Genomic DNA, 21,922 nt, shown 5'->3' on the forward strand with positions numbered 1-21,922 from the left:
GTCTAGATTTGCATTCTTAGTGCCCTACCAGGGGGGAGAACAGTGAAGTAAAAACTCCCCTCTTTATTTTTACAAGATGGTGGAACTGTCTTGAGGAGAGTGAGCCGATCTCGCTTTACCCCTGCTGAGGTTCTACCAGTGTTCCTGGCAAGACAGATATAGGAATCTATATGTATTTTGGCAGAGGTAGAGCTATGATGTGACCTTAGTCTGTGTAGAGAAACATGTACTTTTACCCACAGTGTGTCCTTCATGAGTAAAACACCTTCAGAAACGGATTGCCTCTCTATGCTGGACAATGCAGAAAGCTTGACACTCTGTACTTTTGATCTGAAACAATTAGAGGAAGTGATGTAGTTAATGAAGTCTTAGTCAAAGGAACTGCCTCCCAATGGGATGATTTCAGTAGTAAACAAGTGGAGAAAACCTGGAATTCTCTTGGGTTTTTATGTTATAAATGAGTGCTAACGATTGGAGCTCTCCTGATTGCAGGTAAAAACCAAGCTCTCATCAGGTGTAAGATGACAGGTGTTTTCTGTGAAGGTCCCCTTGGACGGAACTTCACGATTTTCTCAGTATTTTGCATAACGTACAATGTATATTACATAAATAATTACTAAAATGAAATAAACAGCTTCTTTTAATTAGGGCAAGTACAAAAACAAGTCCAAGAACCGATAGATACAAAATATTTTGATTATTTTTAGAGCACTTAAGCGTTGCATATTTTGACGATCTGCTTCATGTTCTAATCATGTATATATTAAAACGGCTCACTATCCCTTGTTTTGTTCATGCTGTTAAGTGTCAATAACAGTGATGTCTTGTCATAATTTCTCAACAAACTTGTCTATGTTTGTACATTCTGTCACTTGCAGCTTCACCCGCACGTCAGATAATCAGGATCAGATTTACGTTTTTTAACACTCTATATTTGACTTCAATCTGAAAAACATATAAAAGACTTGTAATCTGACTAATAAGGTGTCTATGGTTTTCTTGATATTATGTAAATGAACAAATTAAAAGACAATTGTATTGGATAGTAGCTTAAAATTTGGCTTTGATCCTTGTATATGCACGTATGTATATACCAGGTATGTATGATATTCTGCAAGGGAATATTTTGTCTAACGTTATTCACAAAATGATGCAGATACAGTTTATTATCAACCATATGTTATTACAGGTAGAAAGAGATATTTTCTTCATGTATGGTTCAATGAATAAGATGATTATCAAAGCTTATATCCAGCCCTGATTTAGCTCAGATGCTGTGTGAAGACAAATCGGATAAAGTCCTTATTCATAGAACATCATCCATTACCTGCCGATTCTGGCTAATTAGACGTTGATCACCATGGCAATATGAAATGAATTCCATAAGAACTGAAGCCATGTACATGGTTTTTCATTAGTTGAGAAGGCATTGAGGGGATACAAAAGTGTTATCACCAGAACAATTTTCCTCTTGATTTTCTCGAATAACGTCAACGTCTTCTGTGTGGACTCCATTGTGTCAGTGACACCATAGTGGTCTGCTTCGCAGAAACGTTCCTAACCTTCAGTGAACCCCGTGGTCTCAAATCGTGTAGGAAAGTGCTAGATTTCAATTTCCAACTTCTTCTTGCACTCTGAAGATGGTTGCATTTGAATCAGACTGTCTTTTATCATTTAAAACTGTGACAGTAAATTTATTGTAAATAATTTTTGAATTTCCTTTCTAATATCATTATTTTGTGCTAGTTTTTATTAGAACATTGGTTAAATTTGGAGGAGGAAAAAGAAAAGAATTGGAACTTTAATTCATATTTCTCAATCACCTGAATTCGAAGGATTTTACTCTCAAAAGTTCATCCTCAAAAATACCATTTTTTGATACGATCAATAAGGTTCTATAAGTAAGTTTGATTGGAATATGCCTTCTCAGGATTTAGCAGCGAATTCACCTAAATGCAGGTTTGTTAATAAAGTTTCATTGTTTAGTCATTGTTAGATATCAATTAAGACTTTAACAAATGTTTTTAATTAAAATTTGTCATTAGTTACCCTTTAATCTTAGAATATTGGACAGCTAAGAGTGATAGATCTATCGGATGCACTGCTGTATGCTCTTCTTTGAAAGACTTTTCAATTTGACTAATTGCTTTCATTAAAAGTCAGAATATTGATCATCTGTGTCACAGACTAGATTTCAGATCTGTTCATTTGCTCAGTGAAATTTTTGTTGTTGTGATCGTGGAGACAGCTTACACTGCTAATTCCACTGGGGAAAGTGTTGTAGTGATTGTTGTTAATGCCTGACCAAGCTGTAGATAATCCTGCACAGTATGTTTTACTAGTTTATGATATAGACATGAGGTATTCAATCTTGTCTTTAGATTTATTTTCCTCTTAAATCAAGGGGCAAATAGTAGTTATTAATTAATTAAGCCAATGATCACATTATCAGTGCAGTTTCTCTTAATAAATTGTGTAGAATGTTTTTTATATATCGTTTTATATATTGCACAACATTTCTGGTACCCTATTTACTTCCAAGACCAAGGGGCTTGAATCTCACAAATGACAATTATCCTCAATACTGAATAGTAATTAAGAATAATATATCTGACTGACAGAGCAACCAATTAGTTAATTGTTGTGCGCATATGAATTCTAGGATTTGCTCAATTAAAATCCTTAAATCTTTTGAGTTCTCTCATGGATCAGCAGGGTGAATGTTTAGAGCATGTAATCAATGTTATATCATCAGAAATAAGTACACACACTCCGTATTTAATTCCTGAATTTGTGCATGAACATAGAGTTCCTGCTTATCTTTAATTAAGAGGTTTTTCTCGTAAATATCAGCCAAAAATTGCTTTATGGGGAAGGATAAGTGCAAGGTGGGCTTTTATTATGGAATACAACAATTCAGCACAACAATACTATCAAGGAATGGATGACAAAGCAGAGAATACTGCCCCCTCAAAACAGCTCTGACCTATATATGGGGCATTTACTGTTTGTTTACAGTAGAGCCCATATTGGTCCGTGTTTGAATTGGAGACTATATGCCTGCAGGGAGACACGAGGTTTCCTCTCAACTGTCAGGTGTTGCCATAGTAACCAGGTGATATAAAGTGCAAACCCTTAAACTGAAATTCAAAATCAAATGTCCATGATGATTTTTGCATGGAAGCAATTGTATTTTAAAACAAGAAAAAGCCAGATAAGACACTAAAAACTTTAAGACCATTAATTTTTCTGTCAAAGATGATGGAAACTTAGTATTTTAAAACAAGAAAAAGCCAGATAAGACACTAAAAACTTTAAGACCATTAATTTTTCTGTCAAAGATGATGGAAACTTAGTGAGTAGAATTGTATATTTGCCTTTGCATTCATCGTGGTCCTTTCCCAATTAAAAGTACCCCCGGTATGTACGGCCAACTTGCTGGTAGCGAATAATATTTAGCATGAAAATGGTTTTTCAAGAAGTTATTTGGAATGTGCCTATTCTTATACATATATGAAAAGCATTTAGTGATGCATATGTACTTGATTTGGTGGACGCGCCTTTCTGCCACAACTTTAACGCTAAAAGGAATACTCAGCCACATGTAATACATTTATAGTATTACATTAGCTTTGTCCAGAATGCTACATCTCCATCTGATTATGTGCCAGCCCATACCTGATCTCTACACCTGTTCCCTTACTGTTTGGGTCTGGTCAATTTGTAACACTTAGTATAATAACTCATAAATGACTGTGTCAATAAAAGGTTAGCAAGTGCTCTGCATGTGTTTCCCTGTACTGTCTGTTCTCTGATTAGATTACCCAGTGTGCCTCATTGTTCACTCTCACAAGAGAATTCCTGACGCAGCTCTTTTTGTGTCACAAAGAACTATATTTTGTCTTGAACCAAAGAGAGAGTGCATGGATGAAATTGCAGATGGTTTAATTAAGCACAAAACAATAATCTTGTCAGTTGGTGTGCAGAAGAAGCAATTACAAGATGAACTAAACGATTGTTGTGTGGAGTTGATAGTGTTGATTCTGGATCAGGATGAACCCCTTTTAACTCTTTTCCCCTTAGAGGTGTCTATCCTTTAACCCTTAATGACGCGTTTTGACGACCCTGGCCATATCCTTAATGACGACTTTTGACGCACCCTATATACAGCTTTTAATTAGACCCCTCAACACCTGTTGTTTATTATAAACATTGACCGGTATACACCTGGCCATGTATACGGATGGTTGTTCACTCATTCTAAATAAAGATATCACGTGATTTACCTGTGTATGGTGGCGTGATGCATTACTACAATAAACAAAGATGGCGGACTACGATGCGGACATCGCACATGTTTTCACTTTTTGTTTATAATCAAGTTTAGAGGCAGAATTTTCTAGATTTATTGGTATCGAGATTAAAAGATGAAAGCCAGATGTCAAATTCATGCAAAATTTTGTGGAAAAATCTGTGTAGTTACAGAAAACGGAACACAAGGTGTGCATTACCTGCAACCCCTAAATACACGAATATACCGGTAAATTTGTATTTTTTCAAAAAGTCAACACACTTATTTAGTTAACATGCTAGATTTATCAAATCCTCTTACACCATTTATCATGTTTATTGGGAAAAAAACCGTAAATAAAAGTCTGAAAACGATAGACATGAATTGAAAAGTCAGCCACAGGTACATTTAATTATTTACTATCAAAAAACGAAATCCATGATGATAATGGAATCTTTCTATAAAAATTATTAAATAATTATTTGTAATACATACATTTTTAAATATGTTCATCAAGTATCTGTTGTGAAATTATTCTTAATAAAACATTAATGTAGAACACTCAGTTTTATTTTCATATACCTATTAGCACCTGTATTGCATTATTAGTGACTTAAATTTTTTTTTTCTCAATGAATATTAAAATTTCAATTTATTACAAATCCATTGATATATAATTTTCTATGTGTTTGATTTGCTAAGACCTGTAATAAGTCTATTCAAAAACACACACCAGCTGTTTTCAGTTCATCTGAAAACAGTCTAAGGGTAGCCCAGGGTAGAGTGTTAAGGATATGGCCTATGCGTCAAAAGGTGGCATTAAGGGGTAAAGAGTTAAATGTTTTCCTGCACTTTTAAAATGGTTAGATTTTAGAAATTAAATTGCAGACCATTGACGTTCTTGACACTTTTTAAGTTGATTTATGAATGGTTGCAGAGAATGGAAAAGGATATATAGACTTGAGGAATTGTAGAAAACAATGACAATGAACAATTGTGTTCTTATCAGTACACAAGGAAAGAAGTATACTAGGCTTTAGTTTCCTTGTTGAGGGTGTGTAAGATATACCGGTACTCTCCCAGTGAATGTGCACTTACAGCTCATCTTTATCATAAAGACACATTGTTGAACACTTGCCTTTTCCTTTATTGCTTCCTTACACACACTCATAATGCGCATTTTTTGAAATACTGTGACACAATGCGACCCAGAAGTGCAAGTTATCAGTATATTTTTAAGTACATGTTTCATGTACTTTGAGGATATTACCCAGTATATAACTGTAGGGCTAATTTTTCTTTAATAGTCTAAGAAATAAATACAAAGTTTAAAACTGGATCTGAAGTTGAAATTGAAAGAAATGAAAAGTTGAAAATTGAATATGAAGTTGATTGGTCACATAAACAAATTCTGTGAAGTCCAATAGGCTAGCTATTAATTGATTCTATTGTATGCAGTATTTTTGTTTAGAGAATCATTGTAAGCTTAAATACTTGATACAAGATTGCTCATGAACTGAAAATATGTATTGACTTTGACCTGAGTCAGTTAATCAAGTCCAAGGTCAGGGCATATTTTTGGCAAGGGGTTTTTATCGTTTGATGAGCTTGCTTATACATGTATTACCTTCATTTACATTTAAGTTTAATTTATAATATTTTTTATATTTATTTTTCAGGGTTTTCAAAAAAAGCAGTCCAAGTGGAAAGGTAAGCTGGTAGACAATGAGAACACTATTGTACTAATATAAATTTATGATAAAAAATTAAGTACATGTATCTATCAAGGAAATAATTTTATAGCAGTTTTTGAGTACTGGTATAACCTGGGTTGGAGTAATACATGTACATGTAGTACATTTTGTTAAACATGTATTTACTTGAACTGACTTGAAACAGTGCACTGGTAACTTTTTTTATAAATCACTGCATAGTTACAAGTACAGAACATGTATTTAGCCAACTTATCTGAAAGGATATGGCTGAAATGAAATCATCAAATATTGGACACTATAACTGTAATTTTTTTCTTCAATTTTCAGATAACTACATACCTAGGAAAACGAGACTTTATTGATCACCTAACTCATATAGATCCCATAGGTAAGAGACACAAGAGAAAGAAATTCATTGGATGCAATTCAGTGATCTTTGAACATTGAGGTAGAATCTGATGAACCTCAAGGTGAGCTACGTTCTTATCAGAACAACTAGGAATTGTGTAACACGTACATCACATTTTGGTGTATTTGATACATGTACATGTATATCATAGGAACAACAACTTTCATTTCTCTGTCAGAATATTGTTTGAGGAATAAATGAAATGCTTTACTAAGGTACCTCACTACACCTACACTTAAACTTTTTAAGACACTACGTCACAAGATGGCAATTTAAATGTTTTGTTAAATTGTTTATATCGTTCGATTGGGTTGTATATCCTCTTCGCTCAGAGGTTAAAGTATTGGGCTTCTGAACCGCAGATCATGAGCTCGAATCTGCCGGGAGCTTTTGTTCATGTTAACTGAATTAAATTTTTGAAACTGTAATTTTTCATCCAAAATTGCACATTTTTTGCCTAATAGACTTAAATATTTCTTATCCATTATGATATCTATCATAATCAAGTAATTTTCTGCTGATTTGAGAAAAAAATTTCACGGTGTAGTGAGCCACCTTAATAATCAAAATGACATTTTTTTGGGCACGTATTCTAGCTATTCTATTAATGTATGTAATAATCTACCAGGTATTCTTAGAATTTTTGTATTATATTTTATGATAGTTTACATATGCCAGTTATCTTCTAGAGTTTCTAAAAACAATCATTTACTCGTGCGTGTTTTCTGTATTTGATAAAAATTGAACTTCAAATGATAGATGGAATACATGTATTCGATACTTTTATAAATATGGAATAATAGTCTTCTATTTACATGTGAGATAGAATAATTCTGGTGTCAACAAAAACTATCTTAATGAAATATGTGTATATTTACAAAAATTTTTATTCCACTTTTATTGTTCGATTTTTTTTGTGTATTAAAAATAGCTTTGTATTAGAATCATCTGCTGTGATGTAATTTAATGGAGTATGTTCTTGGTTTTTGTCTGCACTTTTAAAATGTAGAAATGGTGTATTACAGATGGAATAGTTCTGATTGATAAAGATTCCCTCAGAGGAAGGAAAGTATTCGCCCATGTGTTGGCTGCGTTTCGTTATGGACGTGAAGACCTGGATGTGCTCGGTCTGACTTTTAGAAAGGACCTTTACTTGGCCAATTATCAAGTGTATCCCCCAGTGGAGGACCAGGCTAAACCCCTCACAAACCTACAGGAGCGCCTCATCAGAAAGCTAGGACCAAATGCCTACCCCTTCTACTTTGAGGTAAAATTCCTGAGGCATGTTCAGCAGAGCGAGCACTCACAAGCGCTTGCCAAAGTTTGTGTTGCAGGTATAGGGAATTTGGCCTGCGCTTGCTCTGTTTAACACACATCTGGTTTCCTCTGAAAAATTATTTAACATGTTTCCAAACTTCATATGAATTATTTTTTATTTCTTTGTTTGGTTTCACTTTTTAACATGTTCTGATGTTCTATTTGAAAAAAACTAATTGTAAATTATTGTTACTTTTTGAGTATAAGGCATCATGATATTTAACTAATGTACATGCATGTAGCTTTTGAAATAAAAATTATCATTTACAGCCACGTTGTTCACTAAAAATTTAACATGTTTAATCTCTTATATAAAAGAGTTGTCTGGGATTGAAAATTTCCAATGTCTCTGGTTTGATTTATATATTTTATTTTAAATTAATTTTGATTTATGTTACTAAAATCTGTTACATTTTTCTTAACTGATAAATACACACCCTGTTTATGTAAAAGCAAGGTGTTTAACCTTTGACAACTAATAGTTAAGTGGAATCGGTGTTATATTGGCTGTAAAATAAACATTTAGGTTGAAAATGAGGTGAAATGTCTGGGTATAGTAATTGTTAAAGCCAAGATGACTCGTTACATTGATATCATTGAATAGATTGGCTAACATTGATGACCTTCTTATCTTCATTCAAGTTCTTTTTATATTTCAACACTATAGTCATACTGGTAATTCCAAGTAATTAACACTGTTAAATTAAAATGATTGTGGGGGGCAGTCAAGTTTTGAAGATACTAATGTTTAGAAACTGTGATGATATGGACTTAATGTGAAGATCTGTACATTAAGAAAAACTCTGTTTTTTTTTTTTTTGGGGGGGGGGGGGGAGGGAGAGGAGTTGTGCCCCTTTTATTCAAGTATTTGCAAAAATTGCCATTCATTCTGTGTAACATTGTCAGATAGGTGAGGGGTATATTATGTGAGCTTACTCACATTTTATTTCATTTTGTAAGGGCCATTTCTATTCAGATTTAATCTTACAAATGTTTTTTAAACAATATAGTTAGACTTGTACAATTTGGATTTTGATTATCTCCCCTTTGTTATTTCCAGCTTCCTCCAAATACCCCTGCTTCCGTCACACTACAGCCGGCTCCGGGGGACACGGGAAAGGTGAGGCTCCGGAATAAAAAAAACAACAACCTTAACACACCAAACGGCCAGCTGTAATTGTTTAATACAAAATGTACAGAGTACATGGTTATGTGAGGGCCTGAAATCAGGGGAAAAAAACAAAACAACTAACTGTCTGTTCTTTCTGTTCTATTCAAAATTTTCTTAATCACCTTTGTCAGTGATTTTGCTTTATTATACATTGTCCTTATACATTTAAAAAAAGAAGAAGGTATAGATTGATTAATGAGATATAATAATATTTGATTTAGTCTAAAGACAATATAGACCAAATAAGCTTTGCATATACAGCTTTTTCATGGGAAGATTGAAATCGTTGGATGGCTAGAGACTATTGCCCCTTGTATAGATTACTGGTATATCATGAGTAAAGTGCTAATGATGATAAAATAGTTAAATTAATCCAGATCTTAGCAGAAACAGCTGGTGCCATCTACTGGCCGAGATCAATACTTCTCATGTCATGTCATTACTCACATACACACCTCATCTTTAGAAGATTGCGCAATAAATCAAAGAGAATTCAATGAAATTCACGACAGTCAGTCTATTGTGTACGCTTCTTGATGGATATCCAGTTGATATGCAGCGGCAGATCAACCTTTTGACTTCAGATTACCTTATTAACTGCTTTCTTGAGAGAGCAAAGAAAAAAACCATGCACGTTACTTAGACTTCCAAGACTTAGCTTTTTATCGAAACCATTCTTTTTATTTCGATATAGATAGAAGTTGATATTTTTTATTTTTTGAATACAATTTACTGATAAACATGCAATCACCTTTCCGAAAAAATTTCATATATGTCTTTTCCAAATTCATATTCATTGCTGTGTTGCTTGCTTTTTTCAGTTTCAAAATATTTATAATTTCCTATCCACTTGCAACTCATTGTGTTATGAAATAAAAGTTTCTGCAAATGGACTTAAGATTTGAACATTTATAAAGACTGTAAAATTGATGTCTTGGAGATGCTTGATGCACTATAATTATTGCATTGGAACTCAAAGAAACCTGCAAGTCAAGTCTAAAGTGTTGTCATCAGACATTGATTTTCCAATTGTTGTAGAGAGATTCCAGTAAACATTATATGCAAGCAAATGGGCAGTGGATTTCTTTACGAGATATTTTATGTCATATTGATTTTTTTTTTGTAGCCATGTGGGGTGGACTATGAGCTAAAGACATTTGTTGCTGAGAATGCAGATGAGAAACCACATAGAAGGTACAAATATTGGATGAAGATCATAAGGGAGAATGTAAAAACACAATTGGCTGATTTGTTCTTATGAGGAGAGTTATCAGCAGCTGCTGGATCTCTGAAATTTTATTATAGTACAAAGCATTATATTTTATGTTCTTATAAGTATAATTTTGAGAATGAAGGAATATAAAACAAAATGGCAGCTTTACCTGTTAAAATAAAATTTTGCATGTTTTCATTACGAATCATGATTATTAGGTATGCTTATTAAGGTAACTCTCTACATCAAGACTTGTACTATTTTTTAAGACACTACCTCACAAGATGGGGAAGTGTTTTCTTAAATTTGTTGAAAATCATCATAGCTCAGTGGTTAAAGTATTAGCTTGTGAACAGCCAGTCATGAGTTTGAATCTGCCTGGGGCTGAATTAAATTTGTGAAAATCGTATTTTTTAAAATCTAAAATTGCATATTTTTCACCTATTGTCTCAGGGTTGTCTCTAAAAATTGAAGTAGAAGGAAGAAATGAAAAAATAGAAGAGGGGGTTGGGGGTCTTGCTTATAGCTACATTGTGTTGAAATGCAATAATAGCCGGGGGAATTCCCCGCCTCCCAGGTCTTAGAGACAACCCTGGTCAATTATTGACCTATATTTTCTTAAACATCATACTATCTATCATAATCAAGTAATTTTCTGCTGATTTGAGAAACTATTTCAAGGTGTAGTGAGCTACGTACCTAAAGGAGGCTGGATATTGTCAATATTATCCATCAAGTTTATATCCATCAAGTTATCTATCAGATCTACCTTAATTTTTTTGTGTGATTAATAAGCCATTAAGCCATTTACTATTGTTAAGGAAAAAAAATCAAAATATTTAAAGTTTAATAGTTTCCTATATATGTATCTATATATACAGAGCTCTTCTATTCAAGGAGGTTAATATATTGTCTAAGAAAGGCCACAACTATTCAGCCCTCTTAAACTCAATACCAGTAGTTACTATTTTCATTTCAAAAAGTTGATTAAAAGAACTCTTGAATTATTCTCCATAGTAAGATAGGATGTCATACACATGAATTTAATTAATATTTTTTTGGTATTCTAGAAATTCAGTTCGTCTGGCAATCAGGAAGCTGACATATGCCCCCGAGGCGCCCGCACCCCAGCCTAGTGCTGAGGCTAAAAAAGACTTCATGATGAGCCCGGGCCACATCAAGCTAGAGGCCTCACTAGATAAGGAAGTAAGTGATAACTCAGCAATTCTGAGCCTGACCTATTTAAACAAAATGTGTCAAGTGGTCAGTGATCCAATGATAACAGTTTCAAGTTATGAAGGAAATGGCTAATACATTGTATCAATCTACCAAGAAATGGCAGACTTAATGGTCCTTGTAGTGTCTTTCATCTCTGGCCTGAAAGATGAAAAAAATGTCTCTCAGGCTGGTTTCAAACTTTAAAAGGAATTTGCTTGTAACAAGAACATTTTAAAGAAAATTGACAATGAAAAGCTAAAGCCTTGCCATTGATACAGGTTTTAAGCGAGTTCTGCCAATTTCCATTATAACCTTTTGAAGACACAGTAAATACATGTACCTTAATATAGCAATATTAACACCAGTAGTGATAATAACAGGGATATTGGGATATTCAGAGGTCAATGCCAGCTGGTTCACAGCAAATTGACCAATTTTGATCCGCAAATAAATCAGGAGAAAGTAGGGGGATCAGTAGTGTGGTAGCTGTTGAATGAGGATCTGTGAATTGATTCCAATCTGTTAATGATACTTCCAGGACCAATGTCCTGTGTGAATATATAGGCCCCCTAACATTGCCTGGTGTCTAATTCCTGCAAGCCTATATTTGGCAATTTCCTTCTTGATTAATAATTATTTACATTTTATTTGATGAAGATATCTCTGTATTAAAGGATATACAGGAGATTATTCTTGCATTAAAAAGTTCAGAATACATTGGTGATGTGCCTCTATCATTGTTACCCTCAGCCGTGATTTTGTTTACCCAGGAGAAATCAGTGGATAATTTGATATTCTTTATCTGTTGTTGGCAGCTCATTTAGATGCAGTGTGAGTTCAATTAAATATGATTGACCATAAACGGCATTTGACTGAGCTAGCCCATTGGTAATTGCCTTAAGCTTCATCAGAGCAATCTTTACAATCAATAGTATCCAGACCTTTCACAGTTTACCAAACACTTGATTTATCATGTGGCAGATTGAACTTTATCACTCTGAAATATCGAGGCACTGTGACATTTAATTTGGGACACTTTCTGAAGTGGAAGAAATGATGGACCTGTCTCATGCTCACTTAGCTCATTATTCATTTTCTCACATTTCCTTGTCCATGGCTCAACTGAGACTTTGTGATGGATAATGTATTGCTATCTGTCATTTGAAGTCAGTGCCATTGTCAGGGGGTTAGTTTTTCTCCTAAAAAAAGGCTCTAAAAATCGCAGCTAATTTAGCTGAGTTAAGATGGGAGAGAGATCGAGAGATCAAGGAGGGGTCTCACTCTTCCATAGATGTATATTGACATTCAGTGTATATTTCCCCTTATGTTTGCATTGGAAATCTTCAACGTTCAATTTCCTATGAATACACTTTAGTAATTCCTGCACCGTGAGTACATATATAAACGTATCCACGTGTTTTGAGTATATTCATTTTTGTAAGATTAAATGAAACGTTCAATCTTACATAACCAATTTGACATGTCTTTATGAAAAATAATCATTAAATTATATCTACTTCATAATTAAAAAGATTTTTCTCTACAAAGTTTCTGGCATTATATTCTTTGTCGTGAAAGCTAACTAAATAACTTGTTAATATGGCTGTTCCATGTATGTTTCATCTTCCTGACTGAGAGCATATAATGGCTTTACAGCGACAATACATATATATTTCATACAAAAAACATCAGTATGAATATAAATATAAGCATTAAATGCTTATTTTTGGATGTCGTCGGTCCTATGACACACTAGCGCAGTGCAGACAATTTGAATACTGCGCGTTAGCGCTGTATGATCATTAGCGCGGTATTCAATTTGTCTGCACCGCATTGGTGTGTCATAGGACCGACGACATCCAAAAATAAGCATTCAATGCTTAAATTATCTGACTAGTACCTCAAGAAATTGAACCCCAGTTGGCAAAATATAAATGATCGAATGACACAGCAGGAACACAATTTTTTTCTATTATTTGCATAAGTGCATGGTGAAGTGGCAACAGGAGTGCTATGACAGAATGTGTTGTCCTAGTCTAGAATTATGACATCTTGAACATGTATATAAAGTGTTTATTTTCTACAAAACATGCCTTTAATGTAGAAAGAAATGACATTTAAGATAAGTTCTGGGCTGCATTTTACCAAAGAATTTCGAACAAAATCGTAAATCTTTCAGTCTTATGCATTGATCCTGATCAACACTTAAAAAGATTATATACAACTACTTGTTACTTGATTTTTTTAAATATAAGAACGTTTTATTGGTATGAAGATCAATAATGTGCATAAGCTTAAAAATAACGAGCATTTTAAAATTTGGTGGCAAGTTCTTTTGTAAAACACAACACTGGCCTTTTCCACTGTCTGGTCCCAGCTCCTGGTTATATTCTACCCCCTATGCCCATATTGATAATGGAAAAATACTGGTACATGTATATGGACATGCAATCATCAAGTATTAACATTGTTGAGTATTTTCTTTGATCTGCACCATGAGCATGGCATTGTATACTATTGCCTTATAATGGCTATGTTTGGAAAAGGTTGTTCCAGACATGTTCTGACTCGTCTTTTATCATTAACTGTCCTTACAATCAACACAAACTCCTGCAAGATTACCCCCCCCCCCCTGAAGAAATGAAGCAAGAAAAAAAAAAACCCCAAAAAAAACCCTGGCAGGAAGTTGAATGTTGTTTGATGTTCATGCACCAATTCAAATGATATGAAGTTTTCAATACATCTTTCACCAGAAAATAGACAAAATTATATAACTATCTAGATATCATTTTGGCTAGTAGGTCAGGTGTATGGTCTATGCAGCCTTACTTTGCTGGAAATGAAATGACTGAAGATAGAAGAAGAACTTGATGTTGTTTTTTAACAACATTTTTGTTTGATATATATTTCATGTTTTGCTGTCATCAATGAATATGTACATCATCTTTGTTTTTCCTATTCAAGAAATACTACCATGGAGAGAGTATAGCAGTCAATGTATTGGTGGATAATAATACCACTAAGTCTGTCAGAAAAATCAAGATATCAGGTATGTGTAATATACATCATAATTACGCAAGAAAATTAAACCTTGTGTATTGAGCAGTGTCACAATACACAGAAAGTAAACATTTAGTCGAAATTCAATTATACTTTTGTTTCAAGATTTCTATACGAAGCTGTGAGGTGGTTTTATTAAGGAAATAGATAATTTTTAAATATTTCTTCATTGTTTGTCCAAATTTTCTCTTAAAGGTATTTTTAGTGTGTTTTGGATGTGAAATTGAGTGCTCATAGTTTTTATTAATATTAATATCCAAATTAAACTTTCACATATGTGGACTCGGAAAACTACCCTTTGTCGTAGTAATGTACCCAAATATCCTTGTATTTCTTGTGTATTTGAATGAGACTTTTTTTTTCTCCCAACAATATGGATGAGCACAGAAAGAAAAGCAAATATATATATATACACATTTATGTACATTTCTTTGGTAATCATGATATGATTAAATAGATTTCTTGTCGTGTCGTCTTAAATTTTGCAATCTGTTGTCTACATTGCCGGTTATAATCTATGAAGAGAATTATGTGACCAGATTTAGGTGAAGTTATTCAGTGCATTTTTTAATGACAAATAATTTTGGACATGATATAATTGTAAAGTGATTGAACTCAAATGAGTGATTTACAGGAAAATAATATATTTTAATTGGTAATGAAAATATGTAATTTATAGGAAATTCATATATTTCCATTAGTAATGAAATGATGTATAAGATTAAAAAGATTTTTAAGATTATTTGTAGCTTTAATAATTGGAACATTTTTATTACTTAACTTTTCTGGAACTTCATGAAAAATTATGAGATGTACATTGCATATATGCAGTATGTCTAGAAAATTGTAATTAAGAAGATTTTTTTCTATTTTTTGTACATTGCATATATGCAGTATGTCTAGAAAATTGTAATTAAGAAGATTTTTTTCTTAATACATGTACATAGACTATTATAGAGTAAATATACTTTTATTTGCTTGTGTTATGTTTGATATTATCTAATGTTATAGACGGGAGTGGTAATCAATGAATGTTTTTCTTTTGTATTTACAGTTCGCCAGTTTGCTGATATTTGTTTGTTTTCAACTGCACAGTATAAATGTAGCGTTGCAGAAATTGATAGCGAGTAAGTATCATATGTTATTGAGTTATCAATATAATGGCTGAGGCTATGAAACTTAATAATGAGAAGCGTCTTTGCTTTATATTGATTTTTACGACAACAATCTTTATACAGCTTCTGTAGTGAATCTTTGATATCAATATACATGAATATTATTGTGTGATAAGCATTTTAGTTACAATGTAGGGATGGAATGCTTTCTAATAAAGTGGGAGTGGGGGATTCCACCAATATTCCTTTTAATGAATGAAAATTGCTGAATTTTAAATGTATGATGTTGGTTTTATGATCTATTGAGAAATATTATGCTTGCTATTTACAGTCTATCGTCAGGATGGGGAAAAACTAATTAGTAAACAATTCCTCGTCCATATGATGGACTTGATACCTTGTGTTCTACATTCTTGGCTGCCACCTTTTTTGCAATATTAATATTGATTCTAGAATATCAACAAGAATAATTAAACCCGAGTCGCTTTCTGATGGGGCAAATTTATCACTGATGACAGCAAGGCATTATTTCCAGTAGTTTAGCTCCAATATGAATTTAACATCTGAATATTGGTTAGAGCAAATTGGTTTGTTAACATTCTAGTTGTTTGTAATGTCAGACTCTGATCAGGCATCAGTAAAACAAATTGCCTGCAGTTAATAGGCTTGACTTACCTGTGTAGTACTGTTGATATGTACCTTAAATATACTCCGTCATTTTGCTCGCCTAACCTAAATTGTATCATACTCCAGATAAGTACACATGTACCTAAAACGTCTTCAGTAGTTTTGCATACCTAACCTTAATAGTACTCCAAATATGTATCTGAAATATCCCCATTCATTCACTATGATTAATAGTTGTTAATCATAATTTCAAAAATTGCAAAACTACATTTATCAGATAAAGCTTAATAATGGAAGCGCTGTATGAAAAAATGTCATAGTTTCAAGGCCTATTAGGGCTGAGAACTGTCTGATATTTTTTCATACAGAACTATTTGAGGCATATATGGTACTTAAAAGACTGCCATTGAATTTCATTGTTGATTTACCTCAGATAGTTATCAGAACTGTAACCATTGGTAACTGTCTGATATTAAGAGGCTCACTTATATCTGTCTGTAACTGTTACAGGTAAAATTTTAGGCCCACTAAAATTAGTTTTTGTGAAGGAGATGATATTTTAAAAATTTTTTGTTCATTTTAAAATCTGTAAAAAAAGTTGCTGTAAAACAAAAATAAAGGGTATGATGGAACATTCATGTGATATTAAGGCACACATTTGATATGTAATGTCTATTAAAATTTGATGTATACATTGAGTGCGTTTGGAACAAAGAACAATATGAATTAAAAGATAATTCTTACCTTTACTATTTGTTGAAGTTGGCTATATAAGAATCTATGTTTTTTTTTCAGGGAGGGTTTTCCTATTCAACCTAGTCAGATTGGGTTTTGCAAAGTTTTTTACCTGACACCATTGTTGTCCAATAATCGAGACAAACGTGGCTTAGCATTAGATGGCAAACTCCGACATGAAGATACAAATCTGGCCAGTTCTACAATGTAAGTACAGTTCAAAACTTTACTCTGCAAATAAAAACTAACAAAAAGATGTTGCGTTTGTAAGTATGTTGGTGTGTTAGTGTACTGGAGGTTGTGGGCAAGATTGAAGGAAAACCTTTGCACTTGTAATCATTAAATTTGCATACTTCTTAAGCATTGTAACAAGTCAGATTCTATACATTGTCCAAACTAAGTCACTGGGTATGTATTATTTCTTATCATATTCCATATTATTGAGCACAGACAACTCAGTTTCCAAGTTTAATAACAGAAGTACACAATAAACAAATAAGGGAACTTGATTCACAAAAATTAAAGAAAAAAAAACCCCAAGCCTATTCCAAGAGGATGCTTTTGTTGACACAGAAGTTAGACAGAAACTGTAAATATTGAAATTTTTCCTTGAACATTACTTACATTTTAATACCATAAAAATATAGTATAATGTTACAGTCCACCAGGAACCTCACTATCCTACATATATGTCTTATATAACATATCTACACCCTGAAGATAATACCTGTCATTATTATTGTCAGCATGAAACAACTTGCAGAAATATCCAAGGTAGTTTTTGTTGTATTTTGTGTCATGACTATGTGTTTATTCTGCTCGGTTGCAGTATGACAGAATCTAGTCAAAAGGAGAACCTGGGAATTGTCGTGTCTTACAGAGTGAAAGTGAGGCTCATCCTGGGATTTGGATCGGGGTGAGTTGTCTTCTTTTTATTATCCATCACATTTTATTTGTCAAAAAGCAAAGACTTTTACATCATTGCTGTAAACCTACCAACAGTTTTTTTTCTGCTAACCTACAATAGGTAGTTGCATGGTAAATTTAAACTCAGTAGACATTGCAGTATTGAATAATACTAGAATTCATTTTTTGAAACATTAACAAAAATATTTCATAAAGCTTCAGAGTTTTCAACTCTACTTGATAAATGAAGATGCATTTATTGTTTATTTATCAGTAATCATTAATCTGTATATACATCAATGTACATTTACCGTTAAACAGTTTAGTTGTAATTAACCTATAATCCAAACTTCAGATACTACTATTGATATGGTTTTTATTTTACTGATTTGATTGTAATGATATCAAAGTCCTTATTTAACAAACTCTATTTGATTACAAAATAAAGCCAAAAACAACAGCAAAAGGATACCTTGTCACTGAAGAACAAAAATAAGTTAATAATGCATGTCACCGTGAAATTGGGAAAAATGTGTAAAAAAAAAATGTGAAAAAAGCGAAAATAAGATAATTGCAAAAATTACAGAATATACGGCATGTTCATTATGTTTGCCATTTGTTTACAGAGACCTGTGTGTGGAGCTACCTTTTACCCTGACTCATCCTAAACCTCCGGAATCTCCTCCCCCCTCCCGTCCTATCAGCGTGGTCTCCAAGGAAGGCGAGAATGCACCAGTGGACACAGACCTCATACAATTAGACACCAAGTAAGCCAGTGCTACTTGTTGGCTATCAAATATTATTAATGATCACCTTCAGTAGATCTCATTATTCAAACTTAAAAGTAATAATCAACCCTCTCTTAGCACTGAATAATGATTTTTTGAAAGATACAGTCGCATAACTGTACAGTATGTGAATACAAATTGAATAACGTGCGTTAGCGCATTATGAAAATTTTGATGCACATAGCTGCAGTTATAAAACTTTATCATTCGAAAAATCATTATTTAATGCTTATGTTTACATTTTTTTTTAACTTTTTGCCTTGTATGCAAATGTGATTTATACCTAAAATTCCTATCTTATCTTAGGCTAGGGGTAACTTCATGTTAATGGAAGAGCCACTGTAACAGCCACAAGTGTGAACTTTGATTTACACTTGTGACCTTGCAGTTTACAGCGTTCAGTGTTTGTGGCATCATAATAAAACTTGTCATTTTAAACTTAAAGTATTGGTACCCTAAGCAAATAATATGTGAAATGTAAATATTTATATTTATACTTCATTACAAGAAATTAATTCATTTTTTTCAGTGGAGTGGAGCCAGTCAAAGATGATGACTTTATATTTGAAGACTTTGCAAGACTAAGATTAAAAGGTCATGATCCAGATGACACAGAAGCTTAAGTTGACCTTTGGAGTAACCTTTTGCAAATCAACTCTATGTGGCAATTTACATGAAAAAAAAAAGATTTGTGTCAAACCTTTCAGGATGAAAAAGAGAATGAATAGGACCACTTGTTAGAATTCTCAGAATTCATAAGTGTTAGAGATACCCCAAGAGCAGACTGGGTGTTTTTCTTAGATGTTGTCATAGTAACAAATGTGAAGTTTCTATATTTTTATTGTATTGAATCTTGATCTGAGTATCATTGAAGCCTCTCCCCATGTCTTCGTACTTTATATTTCTGATAAAAAGTTTTTACTCCAGGGAGCAAACGATCTGTGCATGCAAGACAAGAAAACTTCACACCGTTCTCCAAGTGTAATTGGTACCTATGTAAGCCCCTTCCTATCTGGTGCTTTACGAGTTCAGTATGTTTGAGTCTGTCAGGGTGCTTGTCTGTGTGTGTGTGCGTGTGTGTATGGTTTGGTATATTTAGATAAGTTATGTATCTGTTTGGCTTGAGAATTATAGTATTATATATTTATTAAAAAGTTCTAGTGCTTGTATATTTATCTGTAGAAATCAGCATAATGTAGCCATTTTTAAGGATGTTTGAATTGTGTAAAATGCTTGAAGGTTTTTCCTTCTCAGAATATATAACATTATAAAGCAAATGATTTGCAATATTTATCAAAATTTCTTCATATTAACAATAGAAAGCAAACCTACCATACTGATTTTTTCATTATTTTTTTTTATCAGTTCATGATTCAAATTTTTTTACCATGCTTAGAATTTTTCCATGTGATTTTACCTAATTTTATTTAATAGAAAAGATATGTCTTACAAAACGTTGTCATTCATCAATTGAACCTCATTTGATTTTATTTAGCTAATGGAAATATTTTTGTCTGAATTTTACACTGCATATTTAAATACGGTCAGCTTAATTCTATGGCAAAAAAACTGTGTTATGTCACGAAGCTTTATCAGTTCAAGACTGGTGATTTTTAACAATACTCGATCGTCAATACGGGATTAGTTTAGAACTGTTAATAAGATTGCAGGTTTTTTTTTAAAGATATAGATAAAGAGCTTATTGGTAACCTCTTCAGTATGGCGTACCATCTGTACCTCATTGTGGTATGTCATTGTGAAGTCTCCTGGGTTTGACTTTTAACTATGTAATGCTTTATCTGACAAAATGCAACTTCAGCAGAACTACTAGATATACACACGAGTTTTGACCACTTGTTAAACGAAGCAAAGACACGCGCATTCGCCAGCATTAGTTGCAGTGTGGGGAAGGGGAGAGAACCCTTGACTGTCCTACTTTCTGTTCGGCCTGTCAGCGCTTATGTCCAACAAGATATATTTATATGCTTTGTTGTTGTTCGGTAGTCCTGAAATTTAATCATTTGTATTGTTAAAGTAAATATATGAAATTCATCCTAGTATGCTGTTGTTGTTAATATGATTTTCAGTGCTCTGTAACACTGTAACACATTGCTTTAGGTATATTACCAGTAGATGAATTCAATTTGTTCACTGGTTGTGTACAAGAAGCAACTCAACTGAGTTCGTCTTAAGACTTTGATACTTGTATCCCTGCATTCATGGCATCGTATGTAGTTTTATCGTTTTACCAATATCTGCATTTTCTCGCAAAGAACACAAATGTTATTAGATGGCATCATCAAGTGAGTATACGTTCCCCAAGGCGTACTTTCGCACTGATATACCGTAATACCATTTTTTTTCATGGACGAGGAAATGTAATCGGCTAATCTACAATAGAAATTAAAATGTAGGAAATTTGCATTCCGCTTGGTGTCACATGGGTGTTTGGAACATTTTGTATCTCATACTTTCACTGGCGATTTAACACATCATTTTATTCATCGCCTTATACAGAATAAATAACTAAAAAATCGCAGACTTCATTGATTAATGATTATCCCTAGATAACTCCGACACTGTTTTAAATGACAACTGTAATGATAATTATAGTTTAAATAAAAAACTTGAATTCAATAAAACCATTGAATATACATGAAATAACGTTTCATATACAGTAAGGTGACACAAAATAATTAGAAATAGGTAAATTTGATAAATTATATATTATAAATATATGTATTGATACATAAGAAATAACCTTTCATTCAGTTTATCTCTCCATGCTGTGAAAGTAGAGAAGAATGTTTTCCAAGATTTAATTCATTTTCACAAATTGGCCATATTGACTCAGCATTAGGGACTTTCTGATTATTGCTATCATGCATTTAGTTTTCCTTAAATATGTGAGTAGAGAAGAATTTATTCAGATAAAATACATTTTCACTATTGTATGAAGGGAAATGTTCGCCACCGTTTTATTTTCGCCCCCTTCACCCTTGTTGTCAGTGTGCGAATTTAAGACTGGGGGATTTCTAATATCTCAAATTATTTCTCTTTAACACAACTTTGTTTGGGCGAATTCAAGACGGGGCAAAATTATTTGAAAATGCAGTTTGGCGAAACTAAAACCCTGTTTACAGTATATGGCCAAATTGGCCCCGCATTAGGACCTGGACCCATGATTCAGGAACCACGAATTTCTCAAATATATATGAACATAGAAAAGAAGATTTTGTGAGATTTAATATATTATTATTATTATGGTCATATTGGCCCCGACCGAAGGCCTGGACTAGAGGTATAGGGGCCATATATTTTACACTTTAGGTAGAGGGCTTCATGACCATTAAATTT

General features: G+C 33.1%; 1 protein-coding gene across 1 annotated transcript; it reads left to right on the forward strand.

The window, feature by feature from the left end:
* Positions 1–242: 242 nt before the first annotated feature.
* Positions 243–20,617, forward strand: LOC128180836 (beta-arrestin-1-like). Its single transcript, XM_052848995.1, has 13 exons — positions 243–492; positions 5,971–6,001; positions 6,334–6,394; positions 7,441–7,682; positions 8,793–8,852; positions 10,030–10,097; positions 11,187–11,322; positions 14,299–14,383; positions 15,449–15,521; positions 16,932–17,078; positions 17,701–17,787; positions 18,404–18,544; positions 19,095–20,617. The coding sequence occupies exons 1-13, from the start codon at positions 458–460 to the stop codon at positions 19,186–19,188; spliced, it is 1,260 nt and encodes a 419-aa protein (XP_052704955.1). The 5' UTR covers positions 243–457; the 3' UTR covers positions 19,189–20,617.
* The last annotated feature ends 1,305 nt before the right edge of the window (positions 20,618–21,922 follow it).

The sequence above is a fragment of the Crassostrea angulata genome, chromosome 4 (assembly GCF_025612915.1).
Source record: "Crassostrea angulata isolate pt1a10 chromosome 4, ASM2561291v2, whole genome shotgun sequence".
In the NCBI taxonomy this organism is placed as follows: domain Eukaryota; kingdom Metazoa; phylum Mollusca; class Bivalvia; order Ostreida; family Ostreidae; genus Magallana; species Magallana angulata.